Source organism: Photinus pyralis, unplaced genomic scaffold, assembly GCF_008802855.1.
Source record: "Photinus pyralis isolate 1611_PpyrPB1 unplaced genomic scaffold, Ppyr1.3 Ppyr1.4_unclustered_Scaffold3898, whole genome shotgun sequence".
NCBI lineage: Eukaryota > Metazoa > Arthropoda > Insecta > Coleoptera > Lampyridae > Photinus > Photinus pyralis.
Window position 1 is genome coordinate 1,927 of NW_022171478.1, and position 11,061 is coordinate 12,987.

General features: G+C 36.1%; 1 protein-coding gene across 3 annotated transcripts; it reads right to left on the reverse strand.

Annotated features, from left to right (window-relative positions):
* Positions 1-4,826: 4,826 nt before the first annotated feature.
* LOC116182129 (protein ANTAGONIST OF LIKE HETEROCHROMATIN PROTEIN 1-like) lies at positions 4,827-7,996 on the reverse strand. Of its 3 annotated transcripts, XM_031502628.1 has the most exons (4): positions 7,842-7,996; positions 7,577-7,788; positions 6,834-7,345; positions 4,827-5,773 (listed from the first exon to the last, which is right to left on the reverse strand). In XM_031502628.1, exons 3-4 carry the CDS (start codon positions 7,124-7,126, stop codon positions 5,227-5,229), a joined length of 840 nt encoding a protein of 279 aa, XP_031358488.1. In that variant the 5' UTR covers positions 7,127-7,345; positions 7,577-7,788; positions 7,842-7,996; the 3' UTR covers positions 4,827-5,226. The 3 variants fall into 3 exon arrangements, with proteins under 3 accessions (XP_031358488.1, XP_031358491.1, XP_031358489.1); XM_031502631.1 differs by having other exon boundaries at positions 6,834-7,721; XM_031502629.1 differs by having other exon boundaries at positions 6,834-7,724.
* Between the last annotated feature and the right edge of the window lie 3,065 nt (positions 7,997-11,061).

The window sequence follows — 11,061 nt, forward strand, 5'->3', positions numbered from 1 at the left end:
TCTAAAAGGAATTACAATATAAGTATCTTAAGTCTACACCCTGGTCTACACCCTTTTGCGCCTATACCGTTGGTAATTTATAAATTCAATACCTTGCATAAATAGGAGAGAAATAACAGCACATTTCAACCCTCTTCGCGTTTCGAGCACAAAACAATCTGTTTCAAAATATGGGAAACGATGCCTTTTTGATATTTTATCGTTACAATCCGCCACACAACACTTTTTACGGTCACATAACTTGTTCCTATTTTAAATCTTTCAAAAGTCAAAATTGGCATGTGTAAAACCATGTGTACGTATAAAATTGACGGTAAAAATATTTCCTGTAACGAGCAAAATTACAGGTTTTGCAAAAAAATATTTGAGTCTGCGATAAATAGTTCTCCGTACAACCACGGGAAACGCTGTAATCAGTGACAATTTAGCGCCATTTATGTTTCTGTTCTGTGAAGGTCTTATTCTGTATTAGTTATGTGTACATTAAGGAGAGTACTGATGTAACCAGTAATTCATTAGAGAAGCGCGTCTAGGCACTTTTGTAAGAAAACATAAACCGAAAAAAGAAATTACTCAGAAGTGATGACAATTTTTCGAAAACTTTTATTGAAGATCAATTAAAACATTTAGAATTGGGTACACACAAGGGTTTTATGTGGAGTGGTGAAACGATTGAAAACGCGATGCAATTATATTTTTGGCTTAAACGATACGCTCAGAAAACTTGCCCTATCCCAAAGTATCCGCACAATCCAAGAGCGACTACAAAATACACACTTTTTACATACTTTCCAACTGTTGCTCAATTTCAAATTTCGCAGTTCCCAAAATGAACCAAAATAGCTGCTATTCGCGTTACTTTAGTAATCTAGGGACTTTAAGTATAACATTTAGAAAATGCCCTCTAGCGCCTTTACTTTGAACCCCACGCAAAAAGTGTATAGAAGCCTTTTTGTAGATCTATCAAGACACATCTTTTTTGTAATTAACACGAGAATTGACAATTTTCACTCTCATGCTTACTTTTAGAGAAAAATGAAATAAATAGTTTAACTTTTCAACATCTCAAAAACAAAGGAACTCACAAAAAAATTGTACCTAATGAACTTTTTTAAGCCATTTTGGCAAATTTTTTCAAGCCGTTATGGCTCTTTTAAACTTTTGACACCCTCAGCAATCATGAAGATGGTTACGGATCAAAACCAAAATAGAACGTTTTCGATTCCCCATACCACCCTATATGCACCCCAAATTTGGTCCAAATCGGTTCAGGGATTTTTTAGTTATCATGTTCACAAAAAACGAACCAAATACACACACCCACAGACGTCAAGCTAAAAATCACTTTTTTGGGGTTTGTGTGCTTGAAAAGGTCCAGAAAACGCAATATTGGCATATCGAACATTTATCACGATACTTTGTGGGTAGTTGGAAAGTAAAAAGGTATCAAACCAATTATCCTAACTAAGACTCGTTGTTCTTTCTCGCATTCAGTTCAAATAGAAAACGTAAGAATAAAATCCTTTTAATCCAGACCCTTAATTGCTTCTCCAAAATTAATTTAAAAAGCTCACTTTTAATTAGACAAGAAATCAGAAAAATGTCGTGAAAAATTTGTTACAGTACTCTCAGATTATGTTCTAGACGCTTATTTTTTATACTAGACCCGGTTTATTTCGGAACTCCTTAATTAAAAGAGCAAGAATTAATAGATTCATTAAAAGTATACGATTTCATATCATAGGAATATACACATATTTCGAACAGGCAGTAGGTACGATACAAAATAATATAAAAGCCAGAAAAAAACTTTGGAACATAATTGACTCTCCAACTTCTCTTACATTTTTTATTAAATGAATGTATAAAGTTTACACTTTTCAGCACGAACCGTACATAACTCAAAGATTGTTGTAAATTATTAAACGATTTCATACACGTCAGCAATAAGTGCACTTTCGTGACCAAATGAATTTATTCGGGCAATTCACATCAAGTGTTTTCTGCAAAAGTATGCCAGGTAAGTAGTAGTTGAGGATCCCACTGGGCACTACTAGCTCAGATCAAACAAGAAAACGACTTTGTTTTTCAGTTATCTAATTTGATTAGTAGCTGCCAAGTAGGGTTTAAGAATTTATGAAAAAATTAACACTAATTCAATATTAGGTATTACATTATATGAGTTTGTATGGAAACATAGTAAATACTCCGTGCCAACATGTAGGTATTTTTTTCCTCTTTATAATAGCGTTAGTTCAGCAAAGTTTAAAAATTAATTCCGAAAGTTTAGAGTATAGGCGACCGCTTGGTTAGTACACTTTGAAACTGCTTCCCTGTGGGTTTTCCGCAATTTTCAAATTAAAATATAGTACCTATGCATAACAGCTAGGCACAAGAAAAAGTTAACAAAACCTAATTAGGAATGAAACAATTAATTCGTCCCGAATTAAAACATATTTAGGAAGAACAGTCCAATACTTACCTATAAAAGCTCACTTCTCTATTCCAGTATTTCAAACGCAATCTAGTTCTCGCATCACACTTTTAAGTCTCGGACATTAGTCATAACTACTAACACTTAGGCCGCACTGCGTGACGTCACATAGTAACTCCCGTGGAGAACTGAAAGGGATAACCTGTAGCTCTGTTGGTGGCGTCGCGGTGGCTGTACACGACGCAGAATTGTAGTTTATACAGCATATCACCGAACTTCGATGGCATCTAAAATTTGTGTTAGGAAAACCACTGATGTGTGATTTTGATATAACGCCCTCCCGTAGCGCAATTATCTAACCTTTATAGTTTCTTAAATTACGTACGTACAACCGGGTTTCTTCATTGCGAGCAAAGATCAGAGTATGATCTTTGTTGCGAGCCATATTTAGGTACACAAATCGAAAATGGAAAGCAAGGACCATTATTTATAAACATATTTTAAACAGGAAACGTTGCAAATTTAATAATTTCTTTCTACGTAGTTAGTAAAGTCAAATCGATTTGAAAAAGTTTTGAGTTTCTCTGCGAGTGCTGACAGTATGGTTTATTAAATAGCAAGAAGTCACTTGACATATATCTTCGAAAATTCTTTTGAAGTAGAGAAATGGCTGAAATCTGTAGACGGCACAGGCACATTCTATTGGCATGATTCACATACAACGCAAAAGCGCATTGTGTACAAGCTGTGTCAATGGAATAGTTTGCAAATGAATGGAAAACAAACACATGCTAATGAAATAGTGTGTTGTCAAAACAGTGTAGGTACCTAAAGGTGAAAATATTCGACAATAAAATGTTCGCGTGACAAGTACGTATTCGATTTTACGGATTTACTCCCAAATTTCGTGCTCTTATGGTTACTGTGTCAGTTAATTTTTAAAATTTGACGCGAAATAACAGTAAACCACTACAGGTTAGGTACAGAGATTATTTTAATTTGAATTTGTTTCAGTAAGATTCAATTTAGATAGTATTGGGAAAAGATTAGGTGTGATATAACATTTAAGCTGCTTTTACATTTTCAACGTGTGCATACGGACCCAGTAAATATAGAGTATTGTGTAATTTGGGCAAGCCGAGTGTGTGATTGAATTTGATATTTTTTTTGTCTTTTGAAGTCATTTTCCGTGATGAACGTAAGTATGAATATCTCGAAAATAGATTTTAAAATGTAGTAGTTCACTAACTATTCCTGCCTAAAAATATATCTAGAAGCCTTCGTTCCTTATCGCCGATAGCTCATCCTTCATAGCGCCTCCATGTTTACTGGCATTTCTAGAATATTAGCTACAATAATAATTATAGGACATGACTATGACTGCAGAATTCGGTTGCGTGACTAAAGTAATAAAGGCGAAAACCTACGTTTCCAGGCTCCAGCGTGTCTAATTACTTCTTAAAGGAATGGATATTTTAACTGGTAAGTTACCCAGTAGAAATGTGCATTTTGTCAGGCATTCATAAATTATTTAAATTTACCATAGGAGTACTTCATACTAATTTCTTTCATTGAACATTTATTAATTGAATGGAACACATGCGTGGGGTGTAAATTGTCTCGAAATAATTGCAGAACTATAGCCGCTGTGTGTATGCAGACTTAATTAAAGTTTTAAAGGAGATGCAATATGGTCCTGTGTCCATGATGACTAGAGTCGTTCGACCCCTCAACGTCACTCAAGCCATACCACACGTGAGATGAACCTAACGATGCTGGAAGAGAGGCCGCTCTAATTGAAACCACGTCCGGCTAGGATACCCCCAACATGGATCGTCTCAGTTGAACTAAAGCGGGGCTAAGTATTTGGTGTGCCGTCTTTTCGTCTGTTTAACATCCTTTACAAAATGGCGGTGTGTTTGTTTAGCTTACAGTGGCAAAGAAGTATGCCCACGAGTAACCTCAGATTCTTAGCCCTGTGCAAAAACGGGCCAGGCTATGAGATGGTCCTTTGAAGGTTTCTCCCGCATGGCGACAATCTAACATCATGTTCCACTTAGCCCTGTGCTTGGTTTAGGTGTCTTGAGTTATCAAGTTGCTTACAGTTGCAATTGTAAGTAGTAGAAGAGCCGGCTCTATATCATAAAGCATCTGTTTTGAGTCCTGTCGTGGCAGAAAGCATGGCCGCGTTCCTGCCGACTAAGTTTCATTAACTAAGTGAACTAGCCTACGTAGTGATGTAAAATACCCATGTATTTAAAAGTGAGGGTAAATACCCAATTTATAAGTACCTACCCGCTGAGTATTTACCTGGCCCACATCGCTAAGCCTACGGGGTTTAATGAAAATTTCATGATGTGTTTAGCAGTATTTGTTTAATAACCATGTCCAGACATTATGTACAATCAAAGCATTTTTAAAAACCATTTTCTGTTCATACTTTAAAGCTTTATACAATTAAATACGGTTCATTTGCCATGAAACTGCACCGTTTTCACTCATGAAGTAGTCAGCAAACTTATCCCTCAGTTTTGTAGCCTTCTTTGTGGGCTGCTCCCTTGAAGCGTCTAGGTCGAACAAGCCTTCAACTGTCAGAGTATCTTCTATTTTAAACCCGTCTCTTTCCCTGACGAAGTTGTGGAGCAAACAACAGACTTTAACAATGTCTTCACACAAACTCAAATGGACATTTAGGGGCCGGTGAAAGATTCGCCACTTGTTAGCAAGTATGCCAAATGAACACTCAATGTTCCTACGCGCTCTGCATAGACGATAGTTGAACACTCTTTTCTTTACGTTGAGCATTTTTCCTGCATAAGGTCGGAGTAAGTTCTTTGAAAGGCCAAATGCTTCGTCCCCGACGAACACAGTGGCATAGTTTCTGGTAAACCTGTGAATGATTGTTGTGGAGGGGGGATGTTCATCTTGTTTCCAGTTAGCGTTTTAAAAAAAACACTCTCCTTAAACACAGTTGAATCGGATGACTTTCCATACGCACCAACGTCTATAAAAATGAATTTATATGATGCGTCACACATAGCAAGCAGTATTAAGGAAAAGTAGTTCTTGTAGTTAAAGTAGAGAGATCCACTTTTTTCCGGTTTTACGACTCGAATATGTTTGCCGTCAATCGCTCCCAAACAATGAGGGAAATTCGTCTTCTCATAAAACTCGGCAGCAGTTTTCAGCCAGTATTCTTCTGTCAATGTAGGAAAGCAGATTTGTCTCATTCTGTTCCAAATAGCTTTGCAAACTTGGCGTACAATCACAGATATCGTAGGCTGGCTTATTCTGTACTGAAAGTGCAGATCGGTCATTGATGTTCCAGTAGCAAAGTATCTGTAACCAGAAAAATAAATACACTTTAAGACTTCGGTAATAAAAATACTAGGTGTACGCTTATTTTTCGCGTAAGAGAATTTCGCTCGCTCATTCAATTATATTGGTATTGCATTGTTTTTTGTTTTGTTTGTTTACAGTAACGATTGTACAGAAAAAGTGGAAGAACATTCGTTCTTGTTACTCAAGAGAGCTGCTCATGCAGAAAGAGAGAAAGAGCGGATCTGGTGCTTCCACAAGAAAGAAATATGTGTACTTTGACTTACTACGCTTTTTGGAAACTATCTCTAAGAAAACTAAAAAACAGCATGGAAGATAATTCAACAGCTGATGTAAACGAATTGGAACCGGAACAAGAGGAGCACGAATTTGATACACCCACAGCGACAATAGAAAGCGGAAAGAAACAGGGTGGTTCAAGGAGGAGGACTAGAAACGAAGAAGATGACTTCTTGACCACCTTAAAAAAAATGGCAATGGAAATTAAGGAAAAAAGTGTTGGACAGGACGAGGATAAATTATTTCTGATGTCTCTTCTGTCCGAAATTAAGCAAGTTCCCCCTCAAAGAAAACTCAAATTGAGATCGGACATAATTTCTGCAATAGCCGCTGCACAACAAGGAACGAGTCCCCAATGGCCGGTTACTGTCCCAACTCCGACACATAACTTTCCGCATATGTTTCCCCCTCAACAACATCCCAGTCCCTCTCAACAATATCAGAACCTTCATCAACAATATCAGAACCCTCCTCAACAATACCAGAACCCTCAACAATATCAACCATTGACAACTCTGCAACCCCCACGTAACCAACAAGGCTCCAACTTGTCTTCCTCTGAAGAATCAACACCAATAGTGTCCCCAAGTTTCTCTCAAATGAGTGACTATGTTACTTATGAATCTTATGATTAAGTTTAAATGATTAAGTTAAAAGTTAAATGATGAAGTTTAAATGTTAAATGTTAAATTCAGTTATTATTTTTCTGTACTTTTTTTTTAAAATAAATCATGAAATCATTCATAAATCATAAATAAATCATTTTAAAAGTTGTACTTACCTCAATGTGAGAGCCAATTTTTCTTCTGCAGGGATGCTTTTGTTTAGAGGGGTTTCTGGCACAGTGATATCATCTTTGATGTGTCCCAGCAGTTCATCAAACGAAGGTTTTGACATTCGAAAATAATTAAAAAACTTACTTCCACTTGCACAAAGATCGTCAAATAACGTATAGTACAGTCCTTTACTATGTCTGGTCATCAGCATAGGATGCCTCCGAAACCTCCTAACTCTTTTCCTTCTCTTCTTGATAAGAAGAGCTAGTAGTAGCACGTCCTCTGTACACAGCACCATTGTAGCTACTGATGACTGTTTCCAGCGGAAATTTCCACAGTACACTCCTGGTTGCTCCACCGGTGACCGGCACAGAAAACCAGCGAGTAACCAGTCACTCCACCGGTTGCGCAACCGGTGGAGTAACTGGTCGCCCTGGCTAATAGCGCTCTAAGGCAGACGGCACATATTATATTTTGGTTTTGTGACTCAGACTACACCAACCAAACACAGTAAACCCTACGAGTGTAAATTACAAAATTAGCATGACATCAACGTTTGCTCAGCGAAATGGACCTGTATCATTAAAATAATGATTCAAATTTATAAAATCAAATACTCAACTTTCCTAAAATATGTATTAATTTGTAGAAAAAAAAGCAGTTTTAAATTACCTTTTATTTACGCTATCGAGGTAGGTAATAAACGAGGTAATAAAGTACCCAGACCCACTAGCACTAAATTACTTACTTGACGGAAGTTTTACTAATCCCATGGTACCAGACGTAATTTTTACGGTCGCCCTTGCATGTGTGTTTAAAAATGGTGTTGAGTGCTTTCCCTCGACAGCTTATTCATTATACGTTCTTGCCGTTCGTAATTTACGCCATTTAACCTACTGGGAAAAGGTTTGAAATGTAATCCCCTTATGAATTTTCATACAAAATTGTGCCGTTTACGTTCTGCAAACGAACAAATAATTTTGTATAGGACATCTAATGCAAAACCTACTTACGTATTATGCTCATGGACAATTGCTTATGTCCACGATTGAGTGACTTCCGTTGAATTTGAATGAAAGCTTAGTGGGACATGAAGGATCGACTGTGATTATTTATCTTCCATTGTATCCGGCCTTTAAATTGATTTTGAAACCAGTTATTTATAGAAGTTAACTTGCAAATATTTATCTCAGAGTAAGAAATAAAGATAGAGATGCCTTGAAGCTTATCAAAACGTGCCATCATCTCGTCGTGTTTCTAAATATTGCAGGAAGCGAACTTGTCACATTTCGCCAGACGATTTGTACGGGAATATTAATAACACATACCTATAATATATGAAAGGATCTAAATGGATTTTTAAATATTTATAAAAGAGTTGTGAAAAACAAACAATTGTAAGTTGAAATTAAATTTATAATTATTACTGTGTAACGACGGCAACGCTGTAGCGGTTTGACATGAGAGGATTTCTGATTATTTATACAAAACGTAATTTCTGCATGTTTAGCTCATTTTATAGATTAAAATTTATTCCACTGTGTTTAATAATTTATCAGCACCCTTTGACATGGGGAAAGGGTGTACTGTTTGTGGAATTAGAGCAGTTACTAATCTTTACCTTTCGGCCTCTGCTCTCAACTGTCAAACTGTGGATTATGTTGGATCAAAACAAATATAGCGTATATGCGTCCTCTACCTTTATTTCTTACTCGATATTTATGTTGCACTAACCTAAGTGTGGTGTCACACTATGCGTTTTTACCGCTCCTGCTAAAATGGATGCGGACTGACAGCATATGATGCGGTTGCATCCTGGTGCGGCGAAACCGCATATACGAGTATGTGACTGGTACCATTTAATAACGTGTGATATTATCATCCCGTCAAACCGCGTCCGTTTTAGCGGGAGCGGTAAAAACGCATAGTGTGACACCACACTTAAAACATTCATAATGTAGAATACCCTGGAGATGCTCCCAAAAGATGTTTTCCTATAGGTAAAACAAAATCCTCTGCAAATGATTTTCAAGTAGGTATAGGTATTAAATTTCTGTTACTTATATGAGGAATGTTGGTTGATCACATTCATTTACTTATACACTGTGTCCAAGATAAGAATGTCAATCATGGAGATTTGTTTTCGGATGTTATTGAACAGATGCAAAAAAAATTTTTAAAAAACACACACTTTCTCATTGCCACTACAAGACACCGTGGAGAAATTTTCAATACAACGTTTCGTTTCTGAGAAATCATCATCAAATTTTTAAAATAATCCAGTAGGTTCTGACTTGATTTGTTAATCTCTTGTTTTTGTTGATTTTGTAATGTTTGTAGGACATAAAAAAACGAGTCGGAACTTGCCGAAATGGATCTCATCAAATACGGAATTGGTTTCTACAAACACTTCCACTTTTGGTGCAATAAAAAATTTAATTATATTGAAACTATCTTCTTTTTTGTTTAACCCCTAACTATCTCTTAGAAATTTTTTGTAATCCAAATGCTTGCATTATATTAAGAAAATATCGAATTATCAATTTAGAACATGCATATACATAGGTAATAATAAATAGTGTGTTAATTAAATAAAATGACAACTTCGAGACCTTATTTTAGCTCACACTTATAGGAACAATTTTAACCTTTGTAGCGATGAACCGATGGTTTATAGTTCTCTTCCAGTGAAGTAGGGCAAATTACCCCTAGCACTTCCAATAATTTGAAGTAAATTTTAGACGTTTCACGCTTTTCCGGCATAACACTATTTTTTTTCTGTCATCATCGTGGAAAAGCGAGTTACTTTCGTGGAGGTGGGGATGCACTGGGTTTTTTCATGGGGTTGGCCATATCTTTGAATTAAATTATCGAACTTACTAATGCGAAATTTTTCTATACAACAATTAATGATTCACGGCTAGCTCTATGAAGTGAAAATTTCTCCTTTTTCCTTTTCTGAAAATATTTTTTACACTTGGTTTTCTGATTTGTTTGCCGGCATCAATAAACCCGAGATTATCATAATGTACTTTGAATATATTTACGAGATAAAATAGATCCAATCTCCACCCCGGTTAGGCGGTTACATGTTTTCTGTTTACATATTTTATTAAGAATAGGAAATAAATCTAATTCGTTGCAAGTTTTTTTGAACTAACCTTACTTCAATATCAAATACAATAACCGTAGGTATAGGAAAAATGTTTATACAAAATACACCGTATGGCTAATTAAATCGAACCCATTTATATGGATATTTTCTTTCTTGAGCTTTTATCAAACCAACTTTAAATGAAAATATATGTTTTAGCAAATCCCATTCCAACGACAATGACAAAATCTATCTAATACAAATAACTTCAATTGGCCGAGAGATTGGTATCTTAAAAAACAAATCCTAATTTTCCTTTAGAATATTACCATAAATGTATACAGTTTACGACAAACCATAAATTTTACAAAATTTAAAGTTAGTGTACCTCAAAATGTTTTTGGCGGACGATGATTTTCATACAAAAAGACAAAAAGATTTGGAATCGATCACTCTATATACTACGTACGTTTGAAAAATTTTGATTTCTCAAGTTTTAACGGTAAAGGTCAAACCCTGTTTGTGACGTTCACTGTAAAAAATCTAGGCACCGAAGGTATAATCCTTGCTCCTGGCTGTCTCTATGTATGCGCCGGAACGCGTGTATTCGAAGTGTTTTAAGTTTGGCCTACTTGCGTAATAATCACTTTTGGCATTAATTTGCTTACTCGTTTAATACTATTTTACTCGTAACACTCGCGAAAAAGTTCCATGGATAATTCTTGATACTTCGAACTCGAAATTTCTTCTGATTTGACTCTTAGGGCCAAAAGCAAAGCCTTCCGCCCTGGCTACTCTCGAATGAATTTTTTCGCGGCGAAGGGTGACGTTAACCCCTTTTTGGTAAAAGACCGAATCCCTTCAAAAACTCCTCCGGATTATTCCCTACCTAGGTATCTTTTTTTGATTTAATTAACACCCTTTCAACATGGCGCCTAGTACCTCTGATTCGATTAATTATCTGCACTGAAATATCGACAATTTGGAGCGATTGTCGGAACCATTGCCCGGCCACTGTGTAACTCAATGACGCACAAGGAAACGATCGCCAAATTTAATCGAAAATAGAGCTTATAAGCATTGAATGCAGTCCTTTTTCCTTTTATTCAACGGGTTGTAATTGAATATTTTTATAAGCA